Raw genomic sequence first — 20921 nt, 5'->3', positions numbered from 1 at the left:
CCTCTTCTTTATCTGTGGATTTTTCTGCTGTCACATCTACCTGATTTTCCTCTACAGGGACCTCCTTTGGTTTCTCCACCTGTACCTCCTCCTTGTCTTTTTCTTCTTTTTTTTCCTCTTCTTCCCCATCTTGCCTCCAGTTGTTCCTTTGGTATGATTTGGTAACTGTTTCCATTTCCTCAATCTCATAGCGTCCTCGGCGTGTTTCAGCCTTTTCCTCTTTCCCCGTGGTCTCGTTTTCTTCCACGTTGTTTACTTCTCTCCTGCTGGGCATTGACAAGCTGCCATCTGTGATCGTGGGGTCAAATTCTTTTTGACGTTCCAGGGCTTCCTGTAGACGTTTTTGGCGTCTCTCCTCCCGTCTTGCCAGTCTCTCCAACAATGCAGCTTCGTCATCTGTTCCCCCTGTGGTTGTAGTACACTTGGTTTCCTCTTCTGCCACACTACATAAAAGTGACAATTTTGCATTAAAAAAAAATATTTCTAACAATGTATGCGCTTAGCTGTTTCTAGAAAAAAAGCTTGCTGTAACATCATTCCATGGTTTGAAAACACAACAGGTTGCATACTTCAAAATTTAGCATAATCGTTCTGGGGATTAATTTTGGCATTTCTACATGTATAGGAATGCGGTGTTTCACAATGTCAGAGCCTGGAAAGGTTCCCTTCTAGACAAGCTCCAACAGCCGCTGAAGTCCCCAGCAGTCTTACTGACCTCAGTAGGCACTGGAACGGTCCCTGACACTTGGAGCAGCTGAAATATGAACAGCCCTGAAAAGTTCATCCTCCCACTCTGCACCCTGCAGCAGAATACTTGGAAGACCTTAGCTTGCTTTAAGGCCCCCTTCAGCTCGTCCTGAGGCATACATGTCTTATGTACAGTCTTCCCACCAGGCAAAATTTTTGAAGATGCTACACAAGCAAGATACTTTCTGACTTCAGTGAACTTCTCTAGCAACTAGAAGCTACTCCTGTTCAGCAACAACACCCACAGACACAGTCCCTAATGGGATACCCTAGCAATTAAGGGTGCAGTGAGGTTGTAACTGTCTGTACAGGGACAAAAATCTGCTAGAAAATGGAGTGAGCAGAGCACCTAATTTAAGACATGCTATTCAACACCTATAGGTATCAGGACTGGATCTCGCACTCAGTCCCTGGAGGTTTTCTGACTCCTTCAAAATCCAAGTGTTTAAATCTCCTGTGTGCAGGTTTCTTCCCTCTTTCTAGCTTTTTTCCCCTCTATTGTGGAAAAAGATTATAATCTACAATCAGAAATGTTGCTGTTTTCCTATCTATATCCATTTTCCTTGTCTTTAATAGAACGCTACTTGTGCTCAGTATCTATTAGCTTGATATCACAATGTTTATTTCTGGTCTTTTCTATCAATTGTGTTATGGCTACTGGAAATCTGGATATATTATTTGTGAATATGTGAAACTGAATAAATGATGGGCAGAATGGAAGGCCAGCTCTGCCCACTCAGCTTGTGACAAGTGGCATCTCACTCCATAAGCTTTTCTGCTGTTTACAGCTGTATGACCCTGTCAATGCCAGATGAGGGGTGAGGTCTAGCACTCACACCCAGCACCTTGCCAGGCATGTTTCAGCTGCAGTTTGAGGCCTGGGTGCCCACCAGTCCCATGTGCCTTGGCCCCATGACACCATGGCCCCTATAAGCAGGACAAAAGATGTGGAGGTTTGTGAGGCCAGAGGTAGTCATGCCTGAGGGACTCTGACAGCAGGATGCATCAGAGGTACTTCCTTCCATGAGCCCCAGCTGAGTTACCCCATAAACAGACCTGAGGACACTGTGGGAATGGGTTATGAGCATGGCTTCAAGCCCAGCTTCAGTGATGCTCCCACCCCATTGTGTAGACGCAGCCAGTGGCACTCCTCACAGTGTTAGGTCCTCTTCAGAGCAAGGATGGCCAAATCTGCTGCTTAATATTTAAGTAGCAAGACAGACCTCTTCAAGATACTTCTCTACTCGTTGACTTGTCAGTAAATAACATCAGACGTTTACCTGTTTTGGGCATTAACTTCTGATTTCTCCGTTACTTCTCCTGATAGATCTCCTTCTTCCTTTTGCCGCAGCCTCTCCTGTCGAGCCCGTCGGCGACGTTCTCTGGCGGCTTCTTCCTCGTCGTCATCGTTTCTCTGGTAGGACAGCCTGCAACAGAGCATTAGGGATATGGAAAACAAGGGGCTGTAGCATATAGGACACTGTGACTGAAAAATTACAAAAAGCAGCTCATCAGAGCACAGTAAGCATGGCTGCAGTGGCTGCTCCATATGCTGTTTAGAAAATAAGCTGTCAAGTTGAGATGCATAGTTTCAAAGCTTGGTTTTGTTTTCTTTTTCAGAAATGAACTTGACAAAATAGTCATAGTGAAGGCAGCAGCCACACCACACTGTCAGTTTGCTCCTAGAAAATACCAAGACCATAAAAGCCCATCTCTGTAGTTGAGCAAACATCCTGCTAGACTGCACCATGATCCTGCCAGAATGCACACAGCAGTGTTTGAGGAGACTATTGCTCAAGCCCATGTCACTGAAACTGGACTTAGCCAAGCAGCTTTTCATTAGCCTCCTCTAAATATAACATGCTTAAAATGGTGATAGTAACCTAAAATTGAAAGACTAGAAGGCAGGGAGACACAAGTATGACAACAGCTCTCAGTGCTTGGTTCTGAGTGCCAGACATCTGACACCTACAAAATTTTTGTGAGCCTGGAGCCCTACCAGGCCAAATCATACAAGATCGCTGCTGTGATGAAAGCCTATGGCTGAGAACCCATTGTGTTCACCTAACCCAACAGATTATTACATTTAGTTTCATCCTACTTGAAAAGGAAAGCAAGACATTACAATCCTAATAATCCTGCAGCCCATTCAAATCTTTGCTGAGGTGCATTATTACTGTGTGAGATAAAAGGAAAGGCCTGCATTCCTGTTATCTTTTTGTGCAGGGAAAGTGAAATAGGAAGCTAACATGTGCCAGACCCAGTCAGGACATTCATTTACTTTGCTTCCAGCAATGGTCTGATACATGATGGTTAAGAAGTCACCCTTCCTTATGTAGTCACCCATTTAAGTTAGCTGTACAGCAATGCACATAGAGAAAAAAGAGCTCTGCACTGAGTGAAAACAAGCACAGTTAAACTTGCATTTCAAGGACTATTTTAACATTAAAAGCAACTAAAACATTTTGATTTAGTAATGAATTTCACTCTTAGGGTCCCAGCCTCTCCTATCGCCTTGTTCTGGTACTGCTTTTCTCCTTTTCTGAAAGAAGGATGAAAGTATAGGTTCAGCAGAGATTTTAATTATCCCAATTTTCCTTCAAAAATTAAAAATGGAAGTTAAAATCCCAACATGGCTGAGCCACTTGCCAGACCTGGAACAGCATTTTCATCCCATGCAACTTTTCTTGGCCTCAGTGCATGAAGGATTTGATATGCTACTTTCATGCTCCACTTCAAGAGCTTGCAACCTTTTCTTTGTAGAAACAGATCCTCTCAAAGAAGGTGAAAACCATGAGCAGCACAGCCAGGAAGGATCACAGTAGGGGGAAGAGGAAAAAAGGAAGGAGATTAATTAAAAGCACTAGAGGTGATGCAAGGAAAGCAAGAAAAAACACTTCCTGTCATTTATAAGCAATTTAAAGGGGGATCAACATTTCATTTAGGTCCAGAACAGAAAGCATACAAATACAATAATAAACCAATGGGGTCTTTAATTTGCAGAACAAAGAGACTCTCTCTGGAATAAAACTGCATTAGCGAACTGACCACAGAAAGCCCTCTTGTTAGTAAGATGTTCTGGCTGCAAGAAGCCTATGATCTTTTTAGCTCTGAACTCCAAATGTAAGGGCACCGGAGAGGGCATGCTGCTCTTAAGTCTGTGGCAGCTGGATAATGGCCATGACTGAGTTGATTCCCAGTGCCTATGGCTCAGGGTTTGTCTTTGCAGTGAGACCACAGGAGGATGAAGTAGTTTATCCTACTCTCTGTACCCACACAGAACACTCCTACACAGCAAGGAGAACAACTGCTTTTAAAAGCTTCTTTAAAATGCCTTTTTAAAAACAGTAGTTGCTCAGAAAACTAGAAAAAGGAAAGAAAAAAATACCCTAAGCAAAAAACTCCCACCAAATGGTACCCATTAAATAAGCCAAATGAAAACAGATATGTATTTCCTGTCCTTGGACGCTTATCACATAGATCATCTGTTAAGAAAGCTGACAATCTCTCTCAGTATCCTTTTAAGTATATCCACTGCCTCACTGCATATCACAGTGTTTTCCTACAGCGAGCAAGTACACCAGATATGGGCTCCACCCATAAGGATCACCTTAAGTATTCAATTCTGTCCACCAGCACGGATGTATGAAACATCCCCAGTAACCTGGAAATAGTCATATCAACAACTAATAGCAGTATTTTATAGATCTGTGTCTTATTTTCTTTACAGTTATGTTAACACTACTTCCCAGACTGTACTTCTACAGGCTATTTTGCTTGCCTCGGAAATACAAGGTTTGCTGGAGTGGACCTAAGTAGCCACCACAGACCGAAAGTAAAGTAGGCTGAAAATGCAGGCTCAGGTTGGCTATATTAATTAATGGGCTAATGACCATGTCGTGAGCAAACTGACAGCAGCATCATTTATGAAACGATTCAACATAGTCACTCTAACTATCATTGACTTTCCATGAGAAATTCAGTCATAGGAAAGATGGTGCAAGTTAGACAAATGCCATTTTTGCCCATGAAAAATACGCTCTTCTGACTACAGCGTTCATCTCGCCATTCTCTCAATACTCATGCACTGAGTTTGTTCACTGTAACTCAGCTGGCACATCACTCTCTTTTCCTTAGTTATCTAAGTAGCCTCCTCCTCCTCTGCTGCCTAGGGTGTCAAACAAATTTCAGATAGAAAGTAAACCACAGGCAGACACATGAATTCATGCACCCTCCACTGGGAGTGGGAAGACTGACCCTCACTCTCCCACTGTTACAGCTCTTCCCAGCTAACAGTCACAAACAAAATCAATCTGGGAGCTCTTCCGAGCTTATCTTCCACTTGCCTACATCTTTTGACATTCTTTAGACCAAGAGTAAACAAATAATAAAAAGTGTGACTCCAAGATTTCAGCTCTGTATATCAGACAGATGGAAATCTGATGATCCACGCTGGCCTGTGTTGTTTCTCCACCCTTGGAGAACAGCCTTGCTGCCCAGCATGCATACACACCCCACAACTAAATTAAACTAACCTTATATCCATTTGTCACCTTCCATGTAACTGTTCAAAGTCTTTGCAGGCAAGTCTCTCTCTACAGTTAGCTGTTCCAGCTATCTCAGGCAATGAGAGCATGGCACAGCGTGATCTCAAAGAGGTATGCCAAGCCTTCTGATATGCGACACCTCTTATTAAATATTCAGGTGAAAAGATGATGACTTGGAAACCATCCTACACCTTGCTACCAAAGGTAACATGCTTTTGGTCTAAATGTCAACTAAAAGAAAAAAAGTAGCAGAGTGTTGGCTGCTTCTCCTGTTACCTTCTCTATGTTTCTGACATGAGAAAAAGCAGTGTAACCTCTGTGTATTATTGGTAAGTTTTTCTAGTAAAGCATTAGTGCTGAGTCTATCATACTTCCCACGCAGCACAATTCAAGTACAGGAGACTGAGCATCTCATCTATGTGAGAGGACGTTTCCCACCACGCTAGGTAGGGATAACAAGTAACAACAGACGTTCTGCCCTGTTGAGTGAGTAGGACAGATTTATATCTCCAGGACTGAAATCTCAAACCTGCTGAAGTCAACAACAAATCTCCTGATTATTTGAGTAAGTCTAAAACCTCAGACTGAATGGCGGGACTCTACAGCCTAGAGTGGAAAATAACTCTGCTGGATTAGGAATATAGGCAATGAGGCCATCTGCCTCAGAACTGCTTCAGAGAGATTCAGCACCCTCTCTATTTTATGTCAAGCACTAAATTTAAATAAAGTTATAACCCAGTAAGAAACTTGGTAATAGCTAGGATGATTATGGGGCTGAAACCATTTTATACAATCCAGCTTCAACTGGTTTCCACTTGAAACCACAAATCAGTTCAAACATTATCTGAGGCACCTTGGTTTTAGACTTTCTTGCCCAGTACTACTACATTATTATTTATTGTCTGAATTATGACAGCACTGAAATTTCCTGATCAAGCTCAGGGGCTTGCTACAGTAGGCATTTTATAAAGATAGGGGAAGATCTGTTCCCTGTTCTAAACAGTGTGTATTCTGATTAAAGAGAAACTTAATAATTCACAGCACTACCTGCCCTCAGTGAGTCATAAGCTAAAATAATCTAAATTCTTTTTCATTTTTAAGCTGGATCACACTACTCCATTCTAGAGGGGGCAGGGAGAAAGAGCAGCTGTGGATCTGAGCTTTGACTCCACCTCAAGGGTGTCAGAAATACATGAAAAAATTCCAAACAGAACAAAAGCCTTTAAGACTAGATTTTTAACTTAAACAGGCAGCCCAGATCTGCCTCTTCTTTTCGCTCATGATTCACTCAAATGCCAGTTTGTCTTCCCTTTCTCCTGCCTGCAAAGACACCTTGCATTCGTAGCACTGCCCTCCCAACATGCACCTCAATTAGATGCAATTGTACCTATTGAGCAAGCTCTTTCCCACACAACTTTGTTATCTAGAAGCCTTTACATCTATTACAGATTGATTTTCTCTGTGGTCCACCCCAAGAAATGAGATCATTCATCCTATATCAAACTGCTGTACCTCCACTTGCAATCTAACCTACCTCTAAGACCTTCACCCTTCATTACCTAACACCACAGCAGCTAAAGTGACATCTGTTGACTTGTGTATCTCCAAATTAATGGCAGATGGAGAACATCAGCAAAACGTCCTTGATGATAAATTCCACTACCAGACTCGGTCTATAGAAGCTGGCCTTCTGTGCTCTTAGAAAGCCTTTCTATTTACCCAGGTTCTTCCTGAAAGGATGGGTGGGGTGAAGATGGACTCTGTTATAATACCTACTGGGGAGTGCTCTTTGTGTCACTGTTGATATTCAGTCCCCTTTTATTCATGATTGCATATGTTTTCCATTTTTTTATTGTTCATATAATTTGTGTTATGATAAGCACGCTTCAAAACGTGGCTATAAACAACTGATCAATCTTCACCTCAAAAAAACATAACAAATGCAATTGCTTCCAGAGGATTATGCCTCTGTCAAGCTTTGCGTGTCAAATGTCAGCTGTATTTCGTTCAAGTCATATCTAAAAATGTGGTGAATGGTGGGGGGCAGTTGCGGGGAAAACTGTTTCTTCTAATCATTCCTCCATAATTCAACAAAAGCTGCCAGCATTCTGCTCAAACCCGCTCAAGAAGAGTCATTTTTATGAGGGAACAAGCAGAATTTCAATCCAAAATGCTCATGTTTCAAAAAGATGTAGTGAGTGAAAACAGGGGATTATGCTGGAGACATGCAGACATACCACCACAGTTCTCAGTCCAATGTTGTGCATGAATGCTGTTATTAACACCCATATTTTTCACATATTTCTCAATTTGACATGCGCCATTTTTTCACATTGAATGTAGGAGAGACAAGTGGATAAAATTAACCAATGGCTGGAAATTAAACCCAGAGAAATTAAAACTGGAAATGAAGCACATGTTTTTAACAGTGAGGATTATTAAATATACAAGAAATGATGCAACATCCATCTCTTGCATCTCCACATTAAGATGGATGCCTTTTTGGAAGTTATACTATAGCAAAATACCAATTATTGGGCTATTATAGACACAACTTGGTGAAATTCTGTTATCCCTTATGTATGGAAAGTTAGACTAGATTATATGGCGGCACCTGCTGGACTTAAACACTACAGTCTTCCATTTACAGAAGGTACATGCCTTCTCATTCTGCTCATAATTTATCTCTGTCTCAAATATTTTTATTCTTTTCCCCCACACATTCTCTGGAGCTACGCAGCCTATACTCCTGAGCAGGCAAATTACCCAGATATCCACATAGTTCTCTGGGAAAAATAAAGGGACTGACACACCTTTTAATGTATTCTCTTCTCATTTACATCATTTTCATACTGTGTGTTTATAATATCCTTTCTTATTTTTCATAGTTCCAAAGAGTTGAAGGATTATTATTTTTCTGCTGGATAACCACTTATTCAATGGGTTAGCAGAAGAACGTTCTTTCTGTCAGATCTGGCATCCTTAATTTCCTACTATACCTTTAGAAGCCTTTCTCCTACTTTAAACCTCGATACAAAATACCTAAAAGATAAAATAATGTGTATTTTAACAACTAATTTTTTGTTTCAGCTAAGTAAAATCTTCAGATTATTTACATTGGTTAAGGATCTGGCTGTGAGATTGTTATTTTGTTTGCATGACAAAACAGATAAGTATGGGACAGAAAAGGTCTTCTGAGAGGTCCAGCTTGTGTACATTCTTCTTTATGGTTTCTTTCCTTTTGATGTTTTTACATTTAGGTTTTTTCACAGGTAAGGAAAGAATAGGTACACTCACCCCTTTAACAGTTTGATTCTAAAAAACTAAGGTGCAAGCAATCCACATGGAAGAATGAAGTATAAAAAGTGACATGCAAGCCAATAACCACAAGGGAAAATTACTCCATATTGACAACAAAAATACTTGGTGACTACCAAGTAATTCATGCCAAAAGTAGCCAGAGATTTTATTTCATTGCCGAAGATGGCACTGAAGCCTCTAGGACAGATCCTGGCTTCCCAAATTACTGGTTTCTGGTTGAAAATGCAAGTTTCAGTTGCACGGGTGACCAGGATTTCCAATGCCTTGTCTCATTTCTTGCAGTTTTCTGCTCATAACAACACTGTTGCTTTGGTTTTAGATTCAAGCCCTGAAACCCAGGCCTCATAGTTAGAGTGAGTCTGTAATATCACTGCATCATTCTGCACAAAGGCGGAATGACTCATGCATGCGCCTATTTTTTTTTTTCCTCATGGCTGAAAACTGATGATCTGTTTCATAATATGAAATGCAAGCAGATTCTCCAACCACATTCAAATAACTCTGGTAAATCGCCTCTGAGTACCTCAGCATAAATCGCATGCAGGGCCGCTAACGTGAAGGGTAAAAACCTTCAGCTACTGAAACAATGTCAAATATGCCTCTGACATATATTATATTTAGATAAAAGAGCTTGTTGGAAATGTCCCAGGGAAAAGCATGTAATTCTCTCAATATGTGAAGTCTGTAATGCTCTGCAGTTTTACTTCATCCACAATAGACTTGACATTGACCTGTCAGTGAGCAGTACAGTATATTTAACCTGTTTTAATTTAGAAGTTTCACATGAAAAGGAAAAAAAAAAAAAAGTAACTGGGCAGAAAACAATAATTGGCCAAGTGCCTTCTAGCTGATAACTATTACTTTTTCACTGCTTTCCCTGAAGTTTAGTGGAATTCACCCAGAAATCTCTTTCCCTGGCAGATGACAAATATGCAAAAAAGTGTACAAAACAAGCTTACTTTTTCAAACTTAAAAAAGTGGGAGCAAAACCCAATTACTGTGCATACCACTGTGGTTGATGTGGTATTTGTTGACCCTGCAGCAAATTGCCTTCTGCTTGCTGCCAACACCTCCAGTTTCTAGTGCTTTATTGCATATAAAATCCAAAATAATCTATGCCACAGCCTTACCCAGTAATATTTCAGGCATATGACTTGAGAATAATGGGTATTTTGCCTAGCTGAGGCATAAGTAAGGACTTACAGGATTCACCCCAGAATATACAATCCACAATTGCTACAAAGCCAAATCATAAATTTTCTTTCTTGTGTTTTTGGGCCCCTGTATTCAATATGGCTTTCAAAGCACTTTCATACCTCAAATTGCTAGCTTACTGAATGTATACAAAGTTAAGATCTAACTCCTTCTCTTTTATATTTCATTGCAAATAAAACTCCAATTGACATGATTGAGAGATTTACTCAAGACAGAAGGAATTAAAAATTATGACAGACAAGAGCATTTGTAACTTTAAAAAGTTCTTCTGCATATTGAGAATTGTGGTCTTTCTAGAAAATATGCAAAAGATCTGAGGAATGAAACCTACGTTTTCTTACAGGCACCTTTAGGCAAACTGACATCTCCAACATGTCATGCTCAAGCTTCAAAGTTCTGTATTTCCTCCAAACTTCTTTTTAATTCATACAAAATTAATGTCATCATCTATGATATCTATCAGAGATCACTAAATGAAGGCAAGGGAGGGAAGGAAGGCACGAGGAGGATTTTTGTTATTGGGCCATTTTCTCATCCTACACGGTCATATCATTAAACTATGACCCTGAGGTAGATGTAGGCAGGGACAGATGACCCATCAGACAGACCGTGGGGAATCTGGAGCAAAAGCACACAAGGACCTCTGCAGCCTTATGGGGGGGAACCCGAACAAGAGCACAGGACCATTTTTCATGACCCAGCAGCAATTTTTATATACATATATATATGTAGTTTATATGCATACATATATGAAATATATTTTTTTTCTCAGAAATTAATATGAGGAACAGTTCTTCTTTCTATTTAAAAATAACTCACATCACATGCAATATATTTTTTCCACTAGAGGCTGGAGTGGAAATTGTGTTGTCATTAGGAAGTGAAGTTTTTTCTTTTATCCAAGCACAATAGTTATAATCCATTTCAAGAGGATTCCAATCACTGTTGTTCAGTTTCCCTATACCTATAGCAATGGTCTGGTTTTGCCAAGTTTTCTGATGTAACCACCTCCCTTTAAATGCAAGAGCGTGCTATTATTGAACAAAGCTGTCGCTCCTCCAGCTTGGACTCCCAAAACGCAACTCAATCGAAGTTGCAGATTAAGCAGAACAGGGTCTGTCTTAGTCCTGTAGCTGGAGGATATACTTTGAGAGGGGTAAACTAATTAATAAAGGGGGGGTAAAATACAATAGATTCAGCTTATTTGTTAGACTGATGTAAGTACTTTCCAGATGAATTGCACTTTTGGGTTTCTTACACTTGGGATTAGGGTGCAATAGCAACTTCAACATTTTTTATGCCAGGCTTTTTACAACATCCCAGTGTTTCTTCCTAATGGTTCAATTCTGAGGACAGCAATGGCATAAAGCAGAACTTCCAGACAAGCCCTGCAATTGTAAACTCACCTCGGCTAGGTGAGCTAAAATCAGATTTATAGAATGTGGTGCTCAGAGTACCAACTGCCTCCACCCTGGTGTAGCTACAGCAGTGACAGAAACAAGGGATATTTTAGCAAGGTTTCACTATAGAGACAAAGGCAAGGAGACTGGATGGAAGGAGAATTGGCTTTCACTCTTCTCTGCTCATTGTCCGGTTTAGCCCTGTAACTGCAGCAGGTAATGTTTTCTGAAGGAAAAAAAAGTTAAAACTTTTTTTTAAAAAAAATATTATTTCTGGTGTTATTTTTTTTATTCCAAAACAGTATGCTGCATCCTCCCAAATTAGCAAACAAGAACAAAGATATGATTTCAGGAAAGCATGAACTTAATTATTATAAATTATGTATGTATCGCTGACCTGGAAAACCAGCCTCTGGCCTTTCAGTTTCATCTGCTTCTCTACTTTCACCCTGGTTACCTGCTTTGAAGGCTTGTTTAATGCAGCACACTAGGAAATAGAAAGACTCTTAAACTGATGCGTGCATTTCATTCCCTCCACAAAGACTAATAGGATTGCTGAATTTTAAGAGGACTGTATTTTAAAAGGACATGCAGGACCATGAGGATAGGTCTCATAAGCAGGAAGCTTCTTTAGTTTCAACCTGTACTTGCTCCACTGAATATCATTGTAAAGACAAATGCTTAAAAAGTTAACTCACAGAATCTCTGGATTCATTAACATCAAAAGCAATCTCAGTCACACACTCTCTAATCCTCCATCACTGTGCCCAACCTACTCACAATCAACTTCCAGCATATACCTAACTCAACATCCACCCTGCCAAAACAAGATGTGAAATTTGAGATGAAACATGGCTTTGGCTTTCTAAGATGACAAATATTCTCTATGAGCAGAATCCCCTTTTGCATTCATACTTTTTCTTCACTTGCCTGTCAGGTTTTGCAGGGTGTAATGAGGAACCAGGGGCCAGGACTCTACTGTGGGTGAATCCTGAAGGGAAGAAAGTTCACGGCATCACGTTGATTCATGTCAGGGACAACGCCCACCTATAGTGCTGGACCCATCTTGAAAGGAGTTATTTCATCTATCACTGAAATACAGCCGCACCTAGAGCGGATCAGCACGTAGGCTACAGCTATGGCTCCATAACTGTATCAGTCACTGATTTGAGACTGAAATTGATTATGGATTTGAAGAAGACTGGGACAGAGAACCAGTGGGGCAGGAAGGAGAAAGGTGGAAACAGGGATCAAACAGGGACTGGGCTACAGGAAGGGGCCTGGAACAAGACATCTCACTTGGCTAGGGAAGGGAGCAATGGATGAGGAGCCTTCGGTTCCTGCAGGGCACGAGATGGGGAATGGAGAAAGGTTGATGGAGAAAAACCCGGAGGACAGGGAAGAGGGAAAGAGATCTGTTGGGGTGCGAAAGCACCAGGACTGGGTATGGGGCTCTGCTGTTAACATCCATAATTGGGCCAGGTTCATACAGCTGTCCACAGCCTGGAAAGCCAAAATCCACCATGACTGACAGAATGGAAACTCTAAGATAGCGGGTCATGATTACCCAGACTACACATCACTTAGTAACTCCTTCGGCCTTGCCTGAAATGTTATGTGATCTGAAATGCCTACAAACGGTCAGAACCAACTATTTTTATTGCTCAATTCATAAAAAGTATGGGTGTTAGCATTAGCCTGGGGTCTGTGAAGTGTCAAAACCCCTCTATATTTCCCAGGGGATTAGAGATTGTAACTAGATGACTATCACTCAGAGCCAGACAGGTTTCTGAAGACGTCTGCTAGACCTTTCAGAAATACAGCAGTCTGTGTTGCAGGAACAAAGTACAAGACATGTATTTGCACACAGAGAGCCTGGAAAAATAATTTTACCAGATAATCATCCAGATAATCACAGAATAATCTTTTTTTCATCCACTCTTCCCGACACAAAATATGCAAGAGGAGGACACAGCCTTAACATACCGCTACAGACTAAATATTGAAATAAATACTGCAAACAGGAAAGCATCTGAAATGTAAGAGCAGAACAAGCACCAAAACAGAACGGACTGTGAAGCCTTATGCTAACTGAAATAAACCACTTTAGGGGGGATACGGCATTACAAATACATTCAGTGCTACAACATATGGTGAATGGGAAAAAAAAATTAATGAAAATCAGATGTCTCAAAGTTTTCTAGTACCGATTCCCCATACACACAACTCACCGACGCATGCAGGTGTGGATTTGGTTTCAAGGGAAATTTGTGGCTATTCATTTTTAACATGGATAAGCATCTGTCTCTTTCTCAGGTGTTTAAGAAACCTACTGTCAACAGCCAAGGTGATTAGGAGACATTTTCAGTGAGACAGCGGAGGAATTATGAGTGCAGATCCTGTCATTTGCTAACAGGATTAGGGGCAGATACATTCCATGCATCTGTCCGAAAGCTAATCCCGATGTGTCTTTCACCTTCATGAAAGGTAAAAAACCCTTCCATAAAACAGGCCTGTACAGATATGCAAGGTCACGTACAACACTTTGAACAGTACACTAATGTTACAATGATTTGCGGACATCGTATAACAGCACCGTGCAATTTAAACAGCTGGAAGTTTGAAATGCAGCCATTGCAACTACACCCGCACAAACACAATAAAATATTCTGGCTTTATCCTTTCAGTTACGTTTCCCTTAGATGTGCCTGTGCCCCTTACATTGCTCTGCTGTAATCCTTATTCCAGGAGAAGAAACTACCAAACAACTCAGTGTAAACTATTGGAGAAAGTCTGTGGAAAGCTGACTTGGAGTTCATGAGAGCTGATCAATCACACTGGAAATACAAATCTAAAAGCCACAGTTCTTTAAAAAGGGTAAAAAACCCCACTTTTCATGGAACTCTGAAGTTCAACAAAAACCTGTCTCACTTCAAATATTCACTAACAAACTATCTATAAGTCATGAGTTATTCACAGAAAATACCCAGATAAAAACAAGGAAATGGAAGAAAATAACAGTTTGCTTGCCCTAGAAGTGCCCGCAGTCTGTGGACTTCCAATGGGACATACGCAGCTGTTGGAGACATAAGGCACCTAACACAGAGATACTGCCCTGTGGAGGTACTGTGCCAGAGCAAGGGGCTTTTCTGCAATATACAGCATGTTTCCAAATCACAGCAATTATTATGGTGTGCTTTTTTTATTATTATTATTATTTCAATTTCATTCTGGAATAGCAGTTCCACATAGGGAACCAGTCTGTAGTAGCAGTTGCAAAATGCTTTATACTGTAGCATCCCCACACAGATGAGCTCTGCATGGACACAGAGAGCTGAGTGGTAGTGCCAGTTGTATGTTCACAGCAAGTTACTGATCAGGTCCTGTTGGTTCTTTGGCAAATCTTCCACTGCCAACTAGCCATCCTCTGCCCTAACTGGTCAGAGTCCCCCCAGCCCCTTCTGTGCTTCGTATTCATCAGATACAAACCCTGGCCCCAAGCTTTCAGTCCTTGTCCCAGCTTCAGCCTGTCCAACAGGCAAAATACATTCACACTCCTCTCACATGGGCACCTGGGTTGCAGGAGAGGGCGAGCAGCACTAACCTGGGCCGCACCTATGAGCTCTCGGTTGCTTCCAGACAGCGATGAGTGTGCTCTTGTAGGAGAACACAGCATTACTTCGTGTTGTGATTTTCCTCGCCTCTGCACACCGCAACCAAAGCACTGGTCCACAAAGCATCGGTTTGATGCCACACAACACATACTTTCTTTTATCAGCATTTCATCATACTGCTAAAAGAGGGCAGTGAAGGTGAAGGAGCAAAGCAGATGGGACTATAGAAGAGAGGAGTGTGACCAACACACTCCTCTAGAAGTTGTTGTAGAAGGAAAGTGAGAGGAGGTCAGCAACAAGGTGGGGAGGATAGTGAAGGGCTGCCGTGGCAAGAAAGCGATACGGCTAACAGGAACAGACTGCAAGTGCAGGCGAAAGAGAGTCTAATTCCAAAGGTGAGAGGAGACAAGAGAATATAAGTTTCCATTACCAAGAAGCAAAGCCTTTTTACAGATTCAACCAACTTTTTTAAAGAAAAGGTAATCGAAAAATTCATCATTAAACACACACACAAATATTTAAGCCAAGTCTTCAGGTATAATCCACTACATTCCAGGAGTGAATGCGGACCAATGGCTATTTTCCCCTCGTTGTTATATTAGTACTTGGCACTTGCTAACTTCTTTCCATCAAAAGATCTCAACGTGCTTTACAAATGTTAATTAATTCTTGCAACCCCTTCTGACTTCTGCATGGTGGGTATTATTACTACTATAGTGCCAGTTTATGGAATGGAAAAACAAAGACACAAACGAACGTACTTCTTTTAGCCTAAACCACGCAGCATATAAGATTCTCGCTTTGGCTGCATTACTTCACGCCTGCTTCAAAACCTGTTGAAGCTACCAGGAACTTTTCCAGCAACTTCCAAAGGGAGTTTTTGCGGGTACGTGGACTCCTTCCTCCCAGGCCCGTCTCTAACAGCTGTACTGTGCTGACTTCCATCGCTATGCCTGAAAGCGTGTGAAAGCCACTGGCAGAATTGATTATCCTGGGACGTTTTTTTGCTGGCATACTGAACAAAGAGACATCCTCCCCTAAGCTCTCTCTAAGCAAGTGATAGCCTGCCTCTCCTCTGCGTAATGCATTCTGTTGCTAGGTACCTCCAAATCAGTAGTTTACATTTTAAAAAGAGTTGTGCCTGCTGAGAAATGGGAAAGGAAGGGCGAAAAGCTAGTTTAGCCCAGGGGATCTTGCAGCCATGTCACAGCGAAAGCACCTCAGGCTTTGCGCAGGGGTCAGCATGCCTCAACACAGCCTGATGCCTTTTTGAAGCACTGGGTTGTGAACTGAGATACACTTAAGTGTCTGGAAGTATGGAAAATGGGGTGCAGGGTCCTCACCCTACCATTGGGAAACAAGGAGTTAGCTTGCTGCCAAATCCTTCTGCTTCTCAAGCTTCAACAGGTGCAGAAAGACAACTTGGTGAGGTAGGACTCCCAAAAGGTGATTGAGTGAGGAAACAACAGCTCTACACCAGAGAGATTTTAGTCCTACAGAAACTATAGAAGACATCACATGGGAAGGTTTCTGTGCACCACGGCTCTCACTGCATCCTCTTCAGTCACACAGTGTAGATGGGACTGACCTGAATGTCAGGCAACCCTTCCAACACTGGGTCTTGCAGGATTTCATCTTGATTCAAAGTCAAAATTTTTCCTGTCTCACCTGCACTGCAAGACAGAAGAGTGTCTTAGGAAGCCACTAAGACTCCTATAACAAGGCATTTGCACAGCAGATGGATCCTTAGACATAACACCACCAGAGAACAGACCTTAGACTTGATCCAAACATGCCACAGTTCATCCAAGTATCGTCTTCCCTGCAATCCATAGTAACTATTCATATATGCATGCTAAGCCCACTGCAAGGGAGATGCAATTCAAGTTACCCGTTTATGAAAGTTCTCACTGAATTTAAGTCATGCATCCTGAAAGGCACTGGGAGGGGCCAAAAACCAAGCACTGGATAGCAAATCTGTGTTTAATATACTTTTGTGAAAATATAACATTTGGCAAGCAAGGATTTGGCAATGTAAATTGCAGAATATTTGGCGCAATAAAGAATTAGGACAAGCATAAGAGAATTTGAATTCCTGCTCACAAAGATTGTGGCCCAACCTGTTACCACAACTCAATTGACTGAGATTACTGAATAAATAAGAATATGGTAATCATCTGTCTGAAGAAGATAAATTTCAGCAGCTATGAGGTAACAAAAGGGTCTGGAGATCAGCAGTCCTCCAAATTGGAAAAATAAGTTAAGCCTGCTTTTAACTCAAGCTAACATGCTGGTAGTTAAGATGCTAAATATGGGATTTAGAAAGCTTCATTTGGCCCCTCTCTGCTACAAGTTCCTGCATGACATGCTTAAACTCCCTTGTGCTTCAGTTCCCACCCGACTAACGCACAGGAATGTTCAGTGAAAAAAATCATCCATTTGGGGGATCCAGAGGCTAGCACAACAGGCGTTACCTACATCAATAAGGTATTATAAGACCAGTTGGTCTAATACAAACACAGGCATAAAACTTAACTCAAACACTAGCAATCCTCTGCCAATTAGGTGATCTTGGATGTATTTATGGGTGCTTCTGCCAGCTCAAGATGACTATGAGACAAAGTAACTGTCAGTGGTCATGCATAGCTATAAGCATATACAAACAGTTTTTCTGGACCCTTGCCCAAAGATTGCTCAAAATACTCCCACAAAATTACCAAATATTTGGGAAGCTCCAGGGAAGGCGCCCCACTACCTACTTTCCTATGTTAAAGAGAAAACTTCCAAATGGTTTTCTCCTCTATTTCAGCTCCCCAGAAGCTTTTCCAGTTCCTTCTCCAATTTCTTCTCACATTCCAGGCAGCCCCTGTCACTCCTCACCTAATGGCATTTTAATGGGTGTCTCCATCTTCTTCCTCCACACCTGTGAGCCCTGCGCCTTAAATTCTCCCAAGCCCAAACCTCCCTACTGCCTACCCTTGTAACACTGTCAGCCTTTTCAGGACTCAGGCTCTCACCGAAATGATGTCATGCATCTTGAGAAGTGCTGGAAGGGACCGAAAGCCAGGCACTAGGCATTAAACAGCAAAATCTCTGCTTGCTATAATCTTGTGAAAACCATAATTATATCCTTTTTGGGGAAAGAAAACACATGGGTATGATTGCCAGGGCGGAACAGCACAAGAAACAACTAGCACACAGAGAATGTAGCAGAAACAAATACTGTTTCGTAGGTTCAAGAGCATTCACCTTTCTAAGTTCAGGGCCCATAAGCACAGGACTGGATGGGAGGTACTAAGCCAGTCTTTGTCTCCTCCCCGATCACTCCACAGGGTGTTGGGTGAGTTTGAAAGAGAGAGAAGAAGCCAGGAAATCAAGCAAGAAATTAACCCCATGGCTATCCCAAAATGACAAAGGACCAAATGCAGCTCTCAGATATGCACAAACAGGAATATTTGTCCTCAACTGGATGGGCTGCAAATTATCGCTAATGCACATGCTGTCAGTGGGAAGCTTTCAAGGCCATATAGATAAGGACTGGCGGGAATACCAAGATAGCATTGCTACAGCGTTAAGAGAGCTTTTTAGCATGTTGGCAAGTCCTGAGGAAAAGCTGCATTTGCAGAGAACTTCAAAACTGCTTTGCTACAGCCTTTATGGCAAATGTAACAGAGGAACTAGAAGAAAGTTAGTCCTCAGCCTTAATCTTTCTAAGTAAAAGTTTAGCTAGCTTTGGAAGTAGATGTGACCTCTGATAATTAGGCTTTGGGGCTTTTTCAAATCCTGAGAAAGTAAACTGCTGACACGATGTGTCTGACCACTCCTGTTCCAGGAGGAGGCAGATGACTAAGGCCAAGATGCACAACATCGTACACACCCAGAATCCATGCCAGTGATTTCCCTCCTGTGGGATAAGCTCAATCCTAAAAATCTCCTGCTTCACAGAGCAAAGATGGGTGTTATGCAAAATACACAAGGCTGTTATTCAACACTAGTTTAAAAATGGGAGGCTACTTCTGAAGAAATTAGTATGCAAGAGAATACGGTATGGTTGGAATACATTTCATTCGGGCTTTGCAAAATACCCTGTAACACAGTAGCAAGAGAGAGCTGAAAGGGAAGAACAAAAGAAAGAGGGAAAGGAAGCACATGGCAAAGGAGAGGCCACTGTAGCTCACGGGAGCTGCAAAGCCAGGAACAACATGAAAACGAACAAAGAGACTATAAAGGTTCCACCATAGCCACGTCAGTGTGTGATGACGGTCCATGTCATTTGTGGATGCTGAAACCTACAGCGTATTGAGCCTTGTGAGGCTCAGCCATCCCCTGATCCTACTGCTGAGTTACAAACTCCACTGAAGGAAAAAAGGAGAAAAAAAAAAAAAAAAAAAAAAAAAAAAAACACCAACCCAAAAAAACCCCCTAAAAAACAAAAAAACAAACAACAAAAACCTGTAGTAAGAATCGTGCCAGGACAGCAACAGTTATGATGCTAGAAGGTACTTCTGTAATTACACTGAAGCAACTCCAGTACTGAACGTATTGCAGATGGAATTTGGCAAGCCAAAAATCTCCTGTTCAGAAACATGTGATATATTTTTATGGTTAAAAAATCTGCAGGCAATTTGGCCACAACAAACTGAACAGAAGCCAAAATCTCACATCCTGTAGCGACAAGTGCATTGGTCTCAAGGACACACCTCTAGGACAGGCCTCCACATTTTTTAGAGTATCGGGGGAAGGAAAACAAGTGCACATGGACTGCTTCCACAGGGGCTGCTTTCTCAAATTTTTGAAATGCACAGCACGCCAGTTAGGAGATATTTTCTGAATAAGGTTTTATGCTGTCTGGAACCAGAATCGTCTTTTTTTCTTCTGAAATACAGCAACCTTTACCTGGAGGACCCACAGCAGGACCAGATCCTCCTAAGCAGAAGTATAAAGCAGATTGAAAGTGATCTGAAAACATTCAGAGTTCAGAATCAAAACTGCTTGCACAGAGTTAATCCTCCCCGGTTGGCGTGCCAGTTTCTGCTGGAGTCACTCCTGCTCATGAGAATCTGAATATTTCTCACTGTTGCTTAGTCAAGGTATATGAAAAAGTGGTAGATGGAAATTAAAGAAAAGACAACAACAAAGTTAGCCAAGTCCCTGATCTTCAAGAGAGATTCTGACTTTGAGGAAGAAGGATCTGAATACAAATAGGCATCAAATAAAAAAACCCCCACACAACCAAACCGCAAAAATTGGTTGTGCAGCAAGCTTTTGGGAGTAGCCTACTCCTAATGGTGCATCTGTATGTTTTGTTTAATGTGAACTGGTACATCCAAACCCTGATACTAATGCTGTTTATTTTTCTTTTCTGCTTTATTATCATCCAAGTTTATCTTTCACGTCCTTTGCCTACAGTAAGCTAACCTCAACAATAACAGGATATGTACTCTAGAATTACTATGATGGGGGGGCGAAGAGGAAAAATTTGCTTCACAAGTGACACAATCAAACTTACCATAGTCAGAAGAAAATAAATGAGCAAGTGACAGAGAAAACTGGGTATGTAGCGATTAGGTTAACCGTTATTCCTCCTACAGTCAAAGAACTGCACCAGGGCACTGGGTGGGAAGAGGGCAGCCACTTTACATCACTTTTGGTCTCCTGGTGCAGCACAGAGTGAATTTAAGCAGAGCAAATAAATGGCTTGATATTTCAGTTACCAAGAGACAAACAGAGACTGGGGAAGGAAAGAATTTAGATACCAGCTTCTGCCCTTGCTTGAAACTTTGCTCATCATAACTCAGTTTAAAACCCAAGGAACTCTATTGACTTCAGATCTGAAGCCTGTATTTAAGCCTGGGATGTGTTACTCATCTCTGGAATTCAGTATGAGCCTTCAAAGCAATTTGAAAGAAAAACAGCTGAGCAATTTAAAAGCATCAACTAAACCTTGTAGTTAGTACTTTCCTACAATGACAGATTTTTGAGAAGAGAGAAATTGGATCATAATTCCTTGGACTAAAGTGTGATTTTTCTGACAACTTCACAAACTGTTTAAATGCTTTGGATGTAGAACAACCCAC

At 41.5% G+C, this 20921-nt stretch overlaps 1 protein-coding gene across 4 annotated transcripts in view; it reads right to left on the bottom strand.

Moving 5' to 3' along the window:
- CALD1 (caldesmon 1) overlaps positions 1-20921 on the bottom strand; it is a 196246-nt gene that overhangs the window by 30635 nt on the left and 144690 nt on the right. For 3 of the 4 annotated variants that reach the window (XM_072874111.1, XM_072874126.1, XM_072874118.1), the window contains 2 exons: positions 2028-2174; positions 41-443 (listed from right to left, as the gene is read on the bottom strand). In XM_072874111.1, the coding sequence (XP_072730212.1) occupies positions 41-443; positions 2028-2174 (550 nt within the window). The remainder of the gene's footprint in view (positions 1-40; positions 444-2027; positions 2175-20921) is intronic. The other variant, XM_072874135.1, reaches the window with a different exon arrangement.

Source organism: Ciconia boyciana, chromosome 1 (genome assembly GCF_034638445.1).
Source record: "Ciconia boyciana chromosome 1, ASM3463844v1, whole genome shotgun sequence".
Lineage (NCBI taxonomy): Eukaryota > Metazoa > Chordata > Aves > Ciconiiformes > Ciconiidae > Ciconia > Ciconia boyciana.
This window is presented reverse-complemented; position numbering and strand designations above follow the sequence as displayed.